This window comes from Saccostrea cucullata, unplaced genomic scaffold (assembly GCF_032062105.1).
Source record: "Saccostrea cucullata isolate Sc308-1 unplaced genomic scaffold, CSIRO_AGI_Scuc_v1 ctg999, whole genome shotgun sequence".
In the NCBI taxonomy this organism is placed as follows: domain Eukaryota; kingdom Metazoa; phylum Mollusca; class Bivalvia; order Ostreida; family Ostreidae; genus Saccostrea; species Saccostrea cuccullata.
The window spans coordinates 286,644-303,241 of record NW_026933174.1 but is presented as its reverse complement, the minus strand read 5'-3'; the positions used below and the strand labels follow the sequence as shown (position 1 = coordinate 303,241).

The 16,598-nt window shown below is 34.4% G+C and overlaps 2 protein-coding genes across 2 annotated transcripts; one reads left to right on the top strand and one right to left on the bottom strand.

Moving 5' to 3' along the window:
* The first annotated feature begins 77 nt into the window (after positions 1 to 77).
* LOC134237470 (26S proteasome non-ATPase regulatory subunit 4-like) lies at positions 78 to 11,200 on the top strand. Its single transcript, XM_062719559.1, has 11 exons — positions 78 to 105; positions 4,931 to 5,071; positions 5,573 to 5,687; positions 6,060 to 6,146; positions 6,397 to 6,465; positions 6,727 to 6,788; positions 8,726 to 8,879; positions 9,213 to 9,321; positions 9,948 to 10,100; positions 10,543 to 10,619; positions 10,904 to 11,200. The coding sequence occupies exons 1-11, from the start codon at positions 80 to 82 to the stop codon at positions 11,069 to 11,071; spliced, it is 1,161 nt and encodes a 386-aa protein (XP_062575543.1). The 5' UTR covers positions 78 to 79; the 3' UTR covers positions 11,072 to 11,200.
* A 1,091-nt stretch (positions 11,201 to 12,291) lies between these two features.
* LOC134237483 (C-signal-like) lies at positions 12,292 to 15,403 on the bottom strand. Its single transcript, XM_062719568.1, has 3 exons — positions 15,062 to 15,403; positions 13,785 to 13,962; positions 12,292 to 12,592 (listed from the first exon to the last, which is right to left on the bottom strand). The coding sequence occupies exons 1-3, from the start codon at positions 15,389 to 15,391 to the stop codon at positions 12,312 to 12,314; spliced, it is 789 nt and encodes a 262-aa protein (XP_062575552.1). The 5' UTR covers positions 15,392 to 15,403; the 3' UTR covers positions 12,292 to 12,311.
* Between the last annotated feature and the right edge of the window lie 1,195 nt (positions 15,404 to 16,598).

Genomic DNA, 16,598 nt, shown 5'->3' with positions numbered 1-16,598 from the left:
TTTTTCGTGAATAAGGTGAATTTTTTTTCCAATTTCATCCGAATAAGATTTTTTAGCAGCGTTCACATAACTTGCAAAAATGGTTTTGGAAAGCACAGTAGTTTGGTAAGTTTATGGATATTTGGGCAATATTTTGTCATTTTTGAGGCTACTTAATGTGGGTTTGCGCTTTCAATGTTCAAAAGACAACAATCAAGACCCACATAGAAATTATGGAGTAGAAATAGCCATAAGTAAGTCGTTTGACCGTTTTATTGGTGTCATGAGTAAGCTAAATTGAGTGTTAAACAATGCACGTTAAGGAAAATACACAGAGTTTTATGTGTTCAATTGTCGATTTTATTTTGTTTGTTACGTATTTCAGTTGTATTAAGGATGAACATCGACCATGTCAATGGTATATTTCTTTGGGTGAGGGTGAGGGCTCTGAATCAATTTCTACACAATATCTCCCCCCCCCCCCCCCCCCCCCGGTGACACTTTACAATATACATTTCATAAATCAGCCCTATGTTGCCTTGGAATGTCAGATTCGAAAACTTTGCATTCAAAAAAATGAATGCAGGTTGTTACATTCCGATTGTGTGTTCGACCCTCATGGTTTCGAGCCCATTCCTAGTTTGACACGCATGATTTTGTCTCAAGTGGTTTCATTCTGAAGCAATATTAATTAACAATTTCAATAGTGTAACATTTTTTTTGTGTTCCAGAGCTCCAGATAAGGTGCGTATTTGCAGAAATACGCATTAAATTTTACAAAATACGCATTTAAAATTAAAATAGAGCGTACAATTACGCATTAGCAATCATAGATACGCATTACACTACGAAAGTACTGCGTACAAGTTGAAGAATACATGTACGACTTCCTCAATACGAATTGAGGTTAATTCAATGTTTGATTTTTCTCAAAACCAAGTGCAGATATAAAAGCCTTTTAGTGACCAGGAATATTCTATTAATTAATGACGACGACGATCTCCATTTCGGGTAGAAGAATCAAATATTTAGATTAAAATTAATTTCCATGCAGAAAGACTATGCACTCGGCATAACTTTTTTTTTATTATTGCATGGGTTCATCTCTCTCAACTTGCCATATTAACGAAGATTCTTTCAGTTTACTCTTGATACGATATCTTAAATGAAGGAAAAGTTTTCCGTGTCTCTGATGGTACAGTGTACCTTGACCTACTGTACAATCTTCATTGTTAAATAAGAATGCTTCCCAATCTTACCAAATTTACAAACTTCATTAAAATAAATGCAGGAACTGACTGAAGTTTTTTCCCTCTTCAAAAAACTTGTACTTCTATTACAAGCTCAAAATAAAAATAAATGTAACAACATTTATATATAAACAAAATTATGAAAATACTCTTCAATCATTTTGCTGAAAATCAAAATCTGCATTGATTTGAAAATCAGGGAGTAAATACCCTTTGGGGTAAAAAATTATCTGGAGCTCTGTAGTTCAAATTATGCAGATTTTTTAACTGACCATATCTGTTTTTTATTAAAAATAGAGCTAATCATGATGTTTATCTAACTTGGAGAAACGTACGCTGTTTTTAAGACTACATTTAAATATACATTTAGACAATGAATTCTTAAATTATCCAACAAAGAACTAATTTGTATTTATCGAGGCCGAGTCTAATTATTTCTGCCCTAGGGATTTTGATAATTTTTTGATATTTAATTTTTACTGTTATATTTATTGTTTTAGGATTAAAAAATCGAATGTTTACCACCCCGATTTCTTAGGGGGGCATCTCAAATCATACATGCCAACTTTCCCGATTTTTTCGTGAGTCTACCGATTTTGAACCCTGTCTACCGCTTGTCTACCGATTTATTTTTTTCCCACCATTTCTACCGATTTTTCGAAAATCCGGATTTTTTACCGTTTCACTTTGAATGATACAGTATTTCCGTGTGCAGAAAACATGGCTGTTTCATTGTTTATCGGTAGGATATCTGTTTATTGCCGCTGATAACAGGTAATCAACAAGGTGTCAACTGTGCTACCGGTCATTAAAGTGGTTTTAATTGCTCCTGAACCTCATTAACAGTGTATTTTAACCTGGACAATTAAGCCAGATGTGGGAAATATTAGAAATACACACGACAGGATACAAACTGACAAACTTGTGAGAGTTCACACTTTACAGCAAACGTTGACAATATACATATAAACTGTCTATAAAAGTTTCAAGTTTTGAAAATATGGCATTCCTCATTAAATTATGATGTACTTCATGGAAAAGACACTGCCAAAATCCAGCATGAAAAGATGTGCCTGCAAGTACAAACCATTAGGAGTGATTCAGAAAAAGAAAGGAAAAGACCATGATTTGGAAGACTTTGAATGAAATAGTTTAAAGTGACTTCTTAATATTCTCTCTGACTAAAAAAAATAATTCTGTGTCTGTGACAGTAGCCTTATAAACTTTGTAATTTACCAACAGACAATGAACAGTCATCACATGGTAATGAATTAACTTGCAACAGCTTATTTGAAGAGTGTAGCATCCTTACATATCTGTTTGTGTATCACATTCTTTGAGACAAGGAGTATATTTATCCTAATATAAACATATTAAATAATTTTGAATAAAGTATTTTTTATAATTTCAAATGATATTATATTTGTGCTTTTGTTGAAGTTGCTATATAGAGAAGAAAACACTTTTACAAGTAGTGATAATATATGATACAAGGTAGTAGATTGATATTTAAAAAAACAACCTACAAATAGCTATTTTTCACGACAAAATGCCGCGAATTAAGAACATTAAAAAATGTCGTTACGCGCAATCTCCCCCAAGAAAATTTTCAAAAGTTGGCATGTATGTCAAATGTTGTCAAACTTTACTATTGGACCCTATGGGAATTTGTTGGAAAATCGCAAAATTATGACATTTTTTCCATATTTTTGGTATTTCTGCCCTAGGGATTTCTTTTTCATTCATTGACAAGTAAATGTTAGTTAATGTAAAAACATATTAAATTGTGAAATTTCAAAAAAGTTCACCATCTCGATTGGTCTAGGTAGTAGTTTCTAAGTTTATTTTTTCGAAGCCAAATACCACTAAAATTGACATATTACGGTACAAATTCATATCTTTGCAGATGAATTGTCGGCGCATACAATTTTATTCGGCAAAAATAGCAATTTTTAGATTGCTAGTATGTTTCTTGGGAAGTTATGTCAACAGTTTTTAGTATAATATTCATGAACATCTTGAACATACAAGCGAGTCATGCGACATTCTTTAGCGTCAAGCATTGCTTACAAAATCCGAATATGGTGACGTTGTAAGAGCCATTTCAATGTTCTTTTTCCAATTATTGTCGTAAAATCACATTTTCAGATCAGCAGGAGTTACAAATAATGTTAATTTTATATTAAAATTAAAATAATTTTCAAAGGTGTACTGTCACACAAATGACTGCATGAAATAAATAAGTGCGCAATGTGATGCGCACTTGAATTAGACTCGGCCTCGTTAAGTAAAACTGATTAAAAGTATAAATCATTATTACTATATTTAAAATGAAATTAATTACATTCTTGTCCTAAAAAACATTAAGAAACAATGTTAACAAAATACATTTATTGACTGAGTTCGAGGGCAACATGTGTTTTGACGGACCCAAGAACCAAACTGTCTGCCCGAGGCCGTTAGGCCGAAGGCAGTCAGTTTGGTTCGAGGGTCCAACAAAACACATTTTGTCTGAGAATTCTGTCGATAAATGTTTTGTATCATGGTTATACTTTTCATTATATTTGATATTTTTTGACATACATACATTTTGTACTATATTCCGCAATGTAACATCAGGTCTGTCACTGTTTAACACCAATGAATGAAAATGAGATTAAGCTCCGCCCATTCTGTGATGTGAGTGGTCCAACATCTCTCCGAGCGGTCCAACATCGATTTTTTTTTTTGCCCGCTCAGCCAAACATTAAAAGTGTTCTACATTTTTTTTCGTATAGATTTGTATAGGAACAAATTTTTAAAGGTATACATGGTATAACAATCTTTACCGTGTTTACTATTGACTTGTCAACCAATTGTTGACAGGTATCCCTCCCTGAAGCCATAGGTAATTGATATACAGCTACCTAATATTCCTGTGTTTACTGTATAGTGTGTACGCCTCTTTTTACCTGTGTAAGCAGTTCGAAACCACTTGGGTCGTAACCACGCAGGTCGCACACAGAATGGGAACATAAGCACTAGACACCCTAAAAAAATCCATTTTGGAAGGTAAATATTTTAATAAAGTGTGGCATTCAGACATCATGAGACATGCTCCATTGCAAGTGCATTGCCAAATTGCCTTTAAGCTTTTAAGACCTTTAAGGAAGGAGAAATTTGGTTGTCATATGGGTTTAATTTGTTTGCCAGTGGCCAGCTCCATTTGTCAGTTGGTAGAGTACCTGACTGGAAATCCAGGGGGAGGGGGGGGGGGGGGCCAGTATTGAATCCCAGCCTGGTCCATCACATTTTCACCTCCCCCATTACAAAAGTATCAAGATTATGTCAAAGTTATTAGTTAAATATATTAAATATATGATTTATTAATCATGTTAATAAGGGAGGAAACACATATGATAAAGAAAAATAATACCTTTAGCGTGCAACTAAGAAGTGTCGCAATGAAATGAAGGTTTTAACATTGTACTGCTTCGGCTCTCTGATTTGTCAGTTCATATTCAACCAGAGAGCTACAGTTCTCCAGCTGATATTAAATGATGACTTACTTTTTTTTAGCTTCTACGAAAAGAGACTGACAGTTCCAAGATAGTTTGCAAAGTTCTTTTATCATGTTTTATGATTTACCAAGTATACTTAAAAAAAGTAATAAAGAAAATATAATTCAATAATTATTACCGGTATTGCCTTTTCTTTCACAGTGTTGACAGCAGTGATTATATGAGGAATGGAGACTTTGTTCCAACACGATTTCAAGCTCAGCAAGATGCTGTCAATCTTGTGTGCCATTCCAAAACCCGCTCCAACCCTGAGAATAATGTTGGACTAATTTCTATGGGAAGGTACATGTTTATTAAATTTGTTGATGAATTTCAAAGAATCTTAAACTCTGACTGTGATTTATCTGATTTATGTATGAACTTTATAATCATGTATTAGGTGTATACATGCATGTCTTGTGTAATTTTGCCAGGGTATAGTTAATTTGGAATTACTGTAAACCAACTTTTATTCGTCTGTGAGAAATTTTCAAGAGGTTCGCGAGAGCCTCATCATCTGGCCGCAAACCGGTTCTCAAAGTCTTTGTGTTTATTAACAAGAGGTCTAAATAGGCTTAATCACGAAAATTAATCGTCGCAAACTAGTTTACCCTCGGTAAATCGCGAAATAAAGTCTTCACGAATAAAAGTTGGTTTACAGTATTTCAATTCAAAGGGTAAAAAATGAATCGATAATGCAGTTAACTGTTTCACTCACAATAATTTTAATAACAAACATATGAGATAAATTTGTAATCCTGATAATATTGATATGGTGAAAATAAAGTTTTGTGTTTTTTTCAGTTCCGTGGATGTCTTGGTTACCTTGACAACAGATGTAGGCCGTCTTCTAAGTAAACTGCATCAAGTGCAGCCCAAAGGCAACATCAAGTTCAACACTGGAGTCAAAGTTGCTCATGTAATTATTTAATCAATAAGTACAGTAAAACTTGTTTAGTACGAGCACAGATATTGTGAATTCACAGATATATATAGCAAAGTTATCTTGGATCCCCAGCTATAAATATTTAATCCGTATATTTATTTCTTATATTCCTTAAATGGTTTTAACTAATTATTGATATAACAAAGTAATTTCATAGGTCCCAGTGACTTTGCTATAACCAGTACTGTATCAAGTTTTTATCAACAGGTCTTATATTTAAAGAAATGTCATCAACAAATTCATATCAAACATCCACTTATCAAATATTTTTTTATTTTTAAATAGAAGACTTACAAGAAATGACTGTTTATGTAATGTCTTTGTTATGTCCTATTGTACATGTAGCTTGCACTCAAACACAGACAAGGAAGGAATCACAAAATGAGAATTGTGGTCTTTGTTGGCAGCCCTATTGAGGATGATGAAAAAGAGGTACATGTACCAAGAGTAATGACATGGAGTTCATTGATAAAGAGTAAAACACAATTTTAATTATTAAAAAACACACTTAAAATGAGTTGATGAATAAAATGAAGTGATTTTCATTCTTTTTGGCTTCAAAGTACAATTTAAATTATACAGACATGAAGAATTACATTTATAACTTTGTGTCTTTAACCATCAATATGGTGCTTCAGAATCCCACTTAGTGTCATCACATTTAATTCTTGGATATTTTCAGATGGTGAAGCTGGCTAAGAAACTTAAGAAGGAAAAAGTCAACATTGACATTATTAATTTTGGTGAAGAGGTAAAAATATCTTTTATTGAAACCACAGGCATTTTTTAATCAAAACTTATTTGCTGTCCAAAGTATTATAGTATTTTTCAAGAAATATTATATGAAATGGTATGCACTTAATTTACAAATATTAAGTGTGACATTCAATTAGATCGAGAGATGAATTTGAATTGTGCATTACACAAATATGTTTTGCATTGATTTTAAACAAATTCCCAAAATTAAAGTCAATTCTACATATCTTGTGCAAGTTTTTTTTATTTATTTCAGCAATTAAATACAGATAAGCTGACAACCTTTATCAATACCATCAATGGAAAAGACGGAAACAGGTAGGCAGGCTTTACATCTGTGTACTCTTAGCTGAAACTTCCCAATCTATTGAATTTACAGAGCTGTGTATTAATTTCTCTGATTTTTAGCTCACCTGAGCCAAAGGCTCAAGTGAGCTTTTCTGATCACATTTTGTCCGTCGTCCGTCTAGCTGTCCGTCTATAAACTTTTCACATTTTCGACTTCTTCTCAAGAACCACTGGGCCAATTTTGACCAAACTTGGTACAAAGCATCCTTATATGAAGGGGAATTTAAATTGTGAAAATGAAGGGCCAAGTCCCCTCACAAGGGGAGATAATCAAGAAAAGACAAAAATAGGGTGGGGTGATTAAAAAATCTTCTTCTCAAGAACCACTGGGTCAGAAAAGCTGAAATTTATGTGGAAGCATCCTGGGGTAGTGTAGGTTCTAAATTGTAAAAATCGTGACCCCCGGGGATAGGGCGGGGCCATAATGGGGAATCAAACTTTTACATAGAAATACATAGGAAAAATCTTTAAAAATCTTCTTCTCAAGAACCACTGGACCAGAAAAGCTGAAACTTATGTGGAAGCATCCTGGGGAAGTTTAGATTCTAAATTGTAAAAATCATGACCCCCAGGGATAGGGCGGGACCACAATGGGGAATCAAACTTTTACATAGAAATATATAGGAAAAATCTTTTAAGATGTTCTTCTCAAGAACCACTGGGCCAGAAAAGCTGTAACTTATGTGGAAGCATCCTGGGGTAGTGTAGATTCCAAATTATGAAAGTCATGACCCCCGGGGATTGGGCAGGGCCATAATGAGGGATCAAAGTTTTACATAGAAATATATAGGAAAAAACTTTGAAAATCTTCTTCTTCAGAACCACTGAGCCAGAAAAGCTGAAACTTATGTGGAAGCATCCCGGGGTAGTGTAGATTCTAAATTGTTCAAATCATGATCCCCGAGGTTGGGCGGGGCCACAATGGGGAATCAAAGTTTTACATAGAAATATATAGGAAAAATCTTCTTCGCAAGAACCACTGGGCCAGAAAAGCGGAAACTTATGTGGAAGCATCCTGGGATAGTGTAGATTCTAAATTGTTCTAATCATGTCATCCCCGGGGGTAGCGTGGGGCCACAATGGGGAATCAAAGTTTTACTATATTGAATCAAAGCATCCTATGGTACTGTAGATTTCAAATTGTTTAAATTATGATCAGTTGGGTAGGGGGGGGGGGCGGTCACAATATATATAACAAGGGGGAAATCTGGTAAAGAACGGAATGTTCAAAGCTTCTCAGGTGAGCGATGTGGCCCATGGGCCTCTTGTTCAGTTTATCTCATTTTCATCCTACATATCTGTACAGTCATTGTCTCATAGGGTAGAAGTTTATGTTAAAAGTCTCTCTTCTCTAAATCCCATGTATCTGTACAGTCATAGAGTAGAGATTTCCCCACATATTTGTACAGTCATAGTCTCATAGAGTAGAGATTTCTACTTTTAGTCTGTCTTCTATTAATCCTGCATATCTGTACATTCATCATGGTCATAATTTAGATACTTCTTCTTTAACATGTTTAAGTGCCCAAAGAAAATATTTTTACTTCAGACACATGCAGACAGGATTACATTTTGTTGTTTAGGGCATGGTTTGCAAAATATCACATTAATTTATTTCTTTAGGACAGAAGTTTTGCCATTTTATCAGCTGTTTTATACTTGAATGTTGAGGTTTACAACTGTCATTTAGTAACCATCTGTTGTATATAGTAATATAAATGTATATGTTTACAGCTGTCATTTGGTACATGGTAAAATATACTTGACGTTTACAGCTGTTATTTAGTAACATGGTAACATAAATATAAACGTTTACAGCTGTCATTTAGTAACAGTATGGTAATATAAATGTTGAAGTTTGTAGCTGTGGTACATGTATACAGTAATATAAATGTTGACGTTTACAGCTGCCATTTGGTAACGGTCCCCCCGGGCCCTATGCTCTCTGAGGCTCTGATGAACTCCCCGGTACTGGTGGGTGAGGATGGGTCTGGAGCCGGACTCTCAGCGGTCGGATTCGAATTCGGAGTGGATCCAAATGAAGATCCAGAATTAGCACTGGTGAGGACTTGTACAAAATCATACAAAATTCTTAATTTTAGATGGGTGGGAAATCGTTTCTTGTCATTTTTTTTGAAAGATTGCATTGAATAAAATGTGGAGAGGTAAATACCACATAACAGTAAATACAAGACTTAGTGTAAAAATAAAAAAAAAAAAGAAAATCGGATAAAAAAAGTTTAAACTTACTTGGGTTAATTGTATTTTTTCTGCAACTTTGCAATTATTAACCTTTTATAATAAAATGGAAGAATTATTATTTATAACTAATTAAAAAGTTAAGTCTCATACTAATTTTTAGTCATTACATGTATCCATGTGAATGTTATGTAGGCATTACGTGTCTCCATGGAGGAGCAGAGAGCCAGACAGGAGGACGAAGCTAAGAAGGCTAATCCGGCTGCTCCAACTGAATCCGCATCTCAGCCGACAGAAGCAGGAGGTAGACACTCACTTTATCCATTTTCATGTTGTACATTTTAGTATAATTAGGGGAAAACTGTTTTATCATTTGATATTTGCAACCTTTAATGAGTTGTACCAGTGACGTGTAAGTAGAGCTGGTGAAATGGATGTTGTGACTGTTAAATTAGCATTAATTGTAGCAAATTACAAATATAAAGACAGTTTTTCTCATTCGAATGAAATACATACATTTTGTTCAATGTTCATATATCATTTTTGTTTAGTTTTGTTATAAGAAATACGTCATAAAGGGTTGTGGTTTTGCGTTGTTCTAATATGATGTCAGAATCAAAAGTTTACCCTCTCATTAATGCTCATTTTAACTGCCTCAAACTGAGTGCATTAGCCAGTCAAAATGAATTTTACAAACCAGTAATATTAGAATCTCATTCTATTATAACGTCACAATCAAAAGTTTTCCCTGTCATTAATGCTCATTTAACTGTCTTAAACTGCATTGCATTAGCAAATCAAAATGGATTTTATGAAAACAGTCACATTTGAATCTCATTCTGTAAGGCATGAACTCCTAAACTCGGCCTTTCTCTGTTAGCTGCATACAAGCCAACAATTTAATGTAAAGTCATTTTGTTGATTATAAAGGGAACAATGAAGAAGCCATGTTGGAGCAGGCTTTAGCGATGTCAGTACAGCAGGAGACTGGAGATCAGCCTACACCCAGTGTGCCAGACTTTGGTTCAATGACGGAGGAGGAACAGATAGCGTATGCCATGCAGATGTCACTGTCAAACTCCGGTAAAATTTAATGGATTCTAACTTCAACAAAATGAGCAAAACTTTCAAACTCTGGTAAAATTAATTGGCTTCTAACGTACACGGAATGAACAAAACTTTTAAACTCCAATAAAATTTAATGGCGTCTAACTTACATGAAATGAACAAAACTTTCGAACTCTGGTATAATTTAATGGCTTCTAACTTACACGAAATGAGTAAAACTTATCTAATTAATGTGATGAATTACAATTTTTTAAAATTTTATCCAGTGATGAACATTTCCATTGTTATTGATACTGAAACTGTTTCCAGAAACCAACATTTCAGAATAACTTTTACACAATGAAAGGGGGGCTGGTTTTAAAATTGATAATATAAACCAGAAAATGCTTTTAATTTTTCAGATAACGGGGGGGGGGGGTAAATATCAAATAATTTTTATTACTTTTGATTATTTTAGCTGCCCAGACAACTGAAAATACCCCAGCCCCTATGGATGTCGATAGCGAAGAAAAATCAGCTGATGATAAAAAAGCGGTATGTTAACATGGATAATATATTATTATTAATGCTATAAAAAGCGATAAAATTTTGATGATTTTTATGATTCGTAAATATTACATATTGCCACCAATTACTACTTATCAGTTTTTTGGACACGCATAGCATGAAGGCATGCCAAGTGTTTGTGGCTGCATCAGCCATGTTATAGCAGCTCTCTTATTTGAATCATGGCTGATTGGCCTTTTGACCTTTACCAATATTTTAATTTTTTTCCCATTATTTAATCTCATCTGTTGTTTTCTGTTTGACCACAACAGGCGGACGAGGACTACTCGGATGTGATGAATGACCCCGCCTTCCTCCAACAGGTGTTAGAAAACCTCCCTGGGGTAGACCCCCACGACGAAGCCATACAGAGCGCTGTTAGTTCTATGACCAAAGATGGAAGTAAAAAAGACGATCAAAATAAGAAAGATTCAAAATAGGCATCTGTGTAGAATTTACAACCTTCTCTGTATTGTCATTTTTTTGTGAGGCTAAAGAGCAGTCATTTGTTCATTAAACTTGTATATTTGACATTTAATAACTTTTCATTAAAATATTGAAAGTAAGAAGATGAAAATTGTCTTAATGTATATATTTATTTATTTAAACTATGCCTACGAGGCTGCAATCTGATTTTAAAAAATCAAATTATTGTTACGCGCTCCGAAATTCTGCTGTACAAAGCAATCATCAGAATTTCAGAGCGTAGCAAAGATCTGACTTTAAGGTTCATTGATAATCTGATAAGAGAGATAACTCTTATAGACATAAATGTTCATTATTCCGTTTCAAGTTGAAATGTCTTTTCTGTCCAATTTTGTCCTGCGAGCTATGCTATAATTGTTTTTATCCCATGTTTAACCCTTTATCCCGTTGATATAGTGTGATATCGTTTTCGTATGACACAGTTGTGACGTCACAATGGATTTTGCGTTAGAGTGATGAAGTAAAATGAAGTGGAGTCCTTTATAAAAACAGTGTCAAACATTGTGGTGTAAAAAACATGGGATAAAAAGATTCTCACATGATTTGTAGTTAGATATGATTTTTATCCAACTCGTTGTGTGTTTTTATCCCCTAGCCAAGGCTTGGGGATAAAATCCACACAACTTGTTGGATGAAAATCATATCCAACTACAAATCATGTGAGATCCTATATGTATTTTACATGTACTTATAAAATACATTTCTTTTTCAAAATCACTAAGGTCCAAGGAACATTTTATATGAGTTAAAAGAGAGTTTATGATACTCATAAATGAGGTTGCTTAGTCTGTATAAATACTAGTATAGTTAACTTAATTTTCATGACAAATTATTTTCACAAGATATACATTTACTAGCAAGACCAAGTTTTCACAAATTGAAGCAAATTGTGGTCACAGCTCTAATATAGTTTTTAGGAAAACATATACAGGAGAATGATATTTTCCTGAGCACATTGTGTCATGTAATAGCACTAAAAAGTTCTCTCATAGAAAAAGTGATTTACAGTCGGTGCTCCATCAGTGTACTTCAGAAGATGCGTGCCCTTCTAAAATTTGAGACAATGAACAGGATGCTGAATTAGTATCAATCACAAATACATCTACTATTCTAGAATTGTCAAAACATTTTAATATGATTTATATGACAATGAAAATATGAGAATTCAATTGTAAAACATTTTTACTGCTAAATTTAATAAGGCAACACAGTCCTGTCATAAGTGAAGAATTTTCCAGAGTCCTCCACAGTTAATGAATCTATAACTTTTAACAAACAGTTAACTGAGTATTCAGTGGTGAATAAATTGGGTACGTTTTTGTGATAGGGTCTGGACAAGTCGGTATCGACGGTGCCCGGATGAAGCGATACACAGATGATTCTCTTCCGTCCTCGTCCAAATTCTATACCAAGGTTTCTGGTGGCCATATTAAGGGCTGCTTTAGACATTCTGTAGCTGTACCAACCTCCAAGACCTGAGGAAATAAAGAATTGTATCAATTTATACAACATGGATTCATAGGCGTAGTCAAGGGGGGGGGGGGGGCACTAGCCCCCCCACTTTCAGATGGGGGGGGGGGAGAGTATGTCTGTGCCCCCCCCTTCCACTTTATGTAGAACAAAATCATAGCTATGTTGATTAAAAAACTTAAACCTCATTTTATGGCAAATGTATTTTATTTTCAACAACAACAGAGTAAGCATTTCTCTTCAAGTAATAGTTGTATAATATAGTAATGTAATATAGTAATTAAATCTGTCAAGACCTCTTGCGTTCCCAAGTTTGGGATAGGGAGTGCGGGTCATTAATTTAAGTTTAGACGTTTTCTGTTTCACTCAGCATCTGTTATCTAAAAAAATTAAATGAGAATCACAAACTGCCCCGTGTGTTGACATCTGAAAGTCATTATCTATTTGCTGAATCGCATTTCTTGTTTAACACATAGTCACAAAGTGCGTATTGTCAAACCTCCGAAATTTTAATTATTTAATTAAATAACCAGGGGGGGGGGGGGGGCTAGGTGGGGCTTATCCCCCACTTTTACCCCCAGATATATACTTAATATAGACATTGAACATTGCTTCGTAGGTATAGCCCCCCTTCTTCCTCCACAGTCACGTCGCAAAAAAAAAAAATTGGTACTGAAGTACAACCCAACCCAACCCCTCTTGTTTAAAAGTGGACATTATTTTATTTTATTTTTTTTTTCCTTGTCAAAGAATTTCTGGAGTTGAGCCCCCCCTTTTAAGTTTGTGACTACGCCTCTGATATTGTAGTTTAGTTTTATATACATCAACATATGAAGCCAGAAATAAAAGCCTGAAGTAGGCTCAGTGCTGAAGGATTGAACACAGAAGTTTTCATATAATATGATGCAAGTTATATTTTAAAGTCATTCTTAAGTAGCTAGTCTTTCGGGATTTTCGTGCATGGTACATGTAACATTCATGACCGAGTTTATTATGCTCTCATAAATGTATAGATCTGGTAAATGGAATTGTTAAAATAAATTCTCTCTATATATAGGAAAAGTATCAATATTAAAATACATGTATATATGTTATTTCTATATTTCAATCCACAAAGACACATGAAAGTATTTTATAGATGCATGCGTAGAATAATCGGAATAATGTATTTTTCGAAGAAGCTCTGAATTATATTACCATTGTCTGTGATGGAGCCGACTTTAGCCGACATATTGGCGATGACACCACAGTGGGCGGCCTGGGGGTCAGAGGACAAGACACCAAACTGACCACTGCCATTCAGCAGTAGTGGACTGAACATCTTCGCCATCATCAGTGGACCAACTGCATTCGTGTGCAGCGTGCGAATCAAATCCTGAAAAAGGTTTTAGGGCTGTTTAAGTACAGTACAAAGAGGGTTCATTGACAATTTCTTCATAATCAAGGAATTTGATATTCCACTTACATATCAGCAATATATACTCTTTCAAAATAGACAGAGCAAAGAAAAAAAAAGAGGAGAAAAAAAGTTTAAGGCTATCCAATCCTTATTCAGGAAGGCTAACTCTGAAAATTATTATTTAATTGATTTAAAAAGTCTCAACATGAAGCTTGAAATTGAAAAGGAGATGATGGACATCGCGATCGAAAAGCCTATAACGCGACTTTGAAGATGAAAAATTATTTCAATTATATCAAAATTTTCCTTAATAGAGTATACTTAATGTAAAATTTCTACGACTTGAAAAATGTTCACGAAAATTGAAGTTATTTGCCTAGTGTGACATATTATACACACACAAAAAGGGCGCAATAGTCTTTTTTCACACTGTAACACTATTTTTCGATAAGACCAAGGTCTTCGTTCCATTCTTTAAAAGTAAAGTTTGAAAAAAAAATACTCTTTTTTGGATTACAAAAATTATAGAGCAAAGGTCCACTATACCTTAAAAATACAATTAAATGTCATAATTTTCAAGAAACACTTGAGGATCGTATCAAAATCATGATTTAAATCGTAGTCAAGTGGTTAGCGTGCTAGTCTTGAAAGAAATGTTACTAGGGATTTTTGTTGCTAGTGTTCGAACCCAATGAATACCATTTTTTTTATATGAAAGAGTAAATTTTACCGAAACCATTGTCTTTAGAAAAGTTTTTTACTTATCATAATTTCATAAATATCAATATAATGAGAACTTTCCTCTAAATAATAAATTCACAATTTGATATGACTTTTAATATCTGATGCTAAAGGCTTTCAACAAGTTAACTTAACCCATCTCCTTTTATGCAACAATTTTCATTTTATGCATCCCAATTAATTAATGACCCCGATTCATAATTTATATGATTCAAGATTCTTTGAAAAAGGAGAGGATTACACTACTGAGTATATTATGTTAATTGCAGGTAGATATCAATCTGTATAAGCAATATAAAACAAGAAATTAAATGGTTACTAATCATGCTAATACCTCTCCATCAACACTCTTAAGACTTGTCTCCCCTTTTCCACTCGGATGCAACATCCCTGCACAGTTGATAAGCAAATCTAATTTACCAAACTTTTCTGTTACATATTTAGAAACGTCCGCAATATCATTTTCCTTCGTGACATCTAACTTGCAAACATGGAGGCGATCATTGTTGCCCTTCAGTTGCGCTAGCTCGCTTGATGAGTTTGTGTCTCGACATGTTGCTACCACTGTTGTTGCAGAGTTGCGGAGCAATAAGGTTTTGCAGAACTGAAGCCCGATTCCGCGGCTTGCGCCCTGTACAAGTGCTATGGCACCGACCACTGACATTCTATTGAGTACACCTGTACCTACAAAAACAACCTTTTAATCCTATAAAAGCGAAAAAGATACGTATACATGTAAGCATCTTTGCTAGCCAGAGGTTTCCGATCCGAAAATCTACTCTATTTCGGATCGGAAACCCTTGGCTAGCGAAGATGACATGTAAGAGACCTAAAGAAAAAAATGAAAGGGATAATAAAGCTATGATCTTCATATGTCTCTAGATGATTAATGACTAAACCATCAAATCAATAAAATGATACAAGACTTAGAATATAATCAGGCAGACAGGAGGATTTTATTTTAGCTGTGTGTGGTTGAATGGAGGGGGTTTAAAAGCAATTTCATTTTCAAATTTTTGTGAGAGTGTGTTTGTGTGTGTTTAAATGGTGGGTGTTGGGGTGGTGGGTTTAAAGCCTAATAAGTAATTCTTGAAAAGGAAAGACGATAAGGTGATTTTTTTATCCCCGCTGAAAGTGGGGGATATTACTTTATTTCGGTCTGTCTAATTGTCCATCTGTCCGCCTGTAGTTTTAAAATTTCTCCTCCGCACTACTTTGGGTGTCCGATAAATTTACCCTTAATTTGTAGTATAATAATTGCTTCCCATGCAATAGCAAAAGAAACTCAAAATTTGTATTTTCGAACTTTTCTATATATTTTGTTTTATTCTATTGATTGATTGATTTACACGTAATTTATTTAAACGTGATACATGTATATGAAACACCCCCTTCACCCCCCCCCCCCCCCCACACACACACACACGCATACATACAAATTTGAAAAAGTTAATATAGGCAAAACTACCCCATAGTTGGTCTACTTTTGTAAAGAGAATAATATAATTAACCGCCTTCCAAAATTTCGGAAATATTCTTGAAATCCCATATATAACTTTTAGAATTTTGCAATAAGTCTTATAAGAATTAAAACCCCTTAAATTCCAAGGACAAAATAAATCCCACTATTTCCAGGTAGTGTTTTTGATTTGAGGCCAGGACTAACAAATTTCAAAATAAAAAATCAACGGAGGGGGGGGGGGGCCGTCCGGCGCGCCGGCCCTGGGTCCGCCTTTGACTCCAATAATCCTGGATCCACCATCAAAATCACAGTTAAGGAAAAGACAACTCTCATCAACGAATGAAAAAATACACTGTGAAATACTGTCTATGTTTTGATAGACTTAACAACATTTTGTAAACTTACCTTA

Coding starts and splice junctions, on each gene's coding strand:
- LOC134237470 (XM_062719559.1), top strand. CDS start 80: ATGGTTTTGGAAAGCACAGTAGTTTG. Junction 106..4,930: donor TTGGAAAGCACAGTAGTTTG/GTAAGTTTATGG, acceptor TTTCTTTCACAG/TGTTGACAGCAGTGATTATA. Junction 6,789..8,725: donor AATGGAAAAGACGGAAACAG/GTAGGCAGGCTT, acceptor TGACGTTTACAG/CTGCCATTTGGTAACGGTCC.
- LOC134237483 (XM_062719568.1), bottom strand. CDS start 15,391: ATGTCAGTGGTCGGTGCCATAGCACTTGTACAGGGCGCAAGCCGCGGA. Junction 13,963..15,061: donor TTAAGAGTGTTGATGGAGAG/GTATTAGCATGA, acceptor AACCTTTTTCAG/GATTTGATTCGCACGCTGCA. Junction 12,593..13,784: donor CGGCTCCATCACAGACAATG/GTAATATAATTC, acceptor TTATTTCCTCAG/GTCTTGGAGGTTGGTACAGC.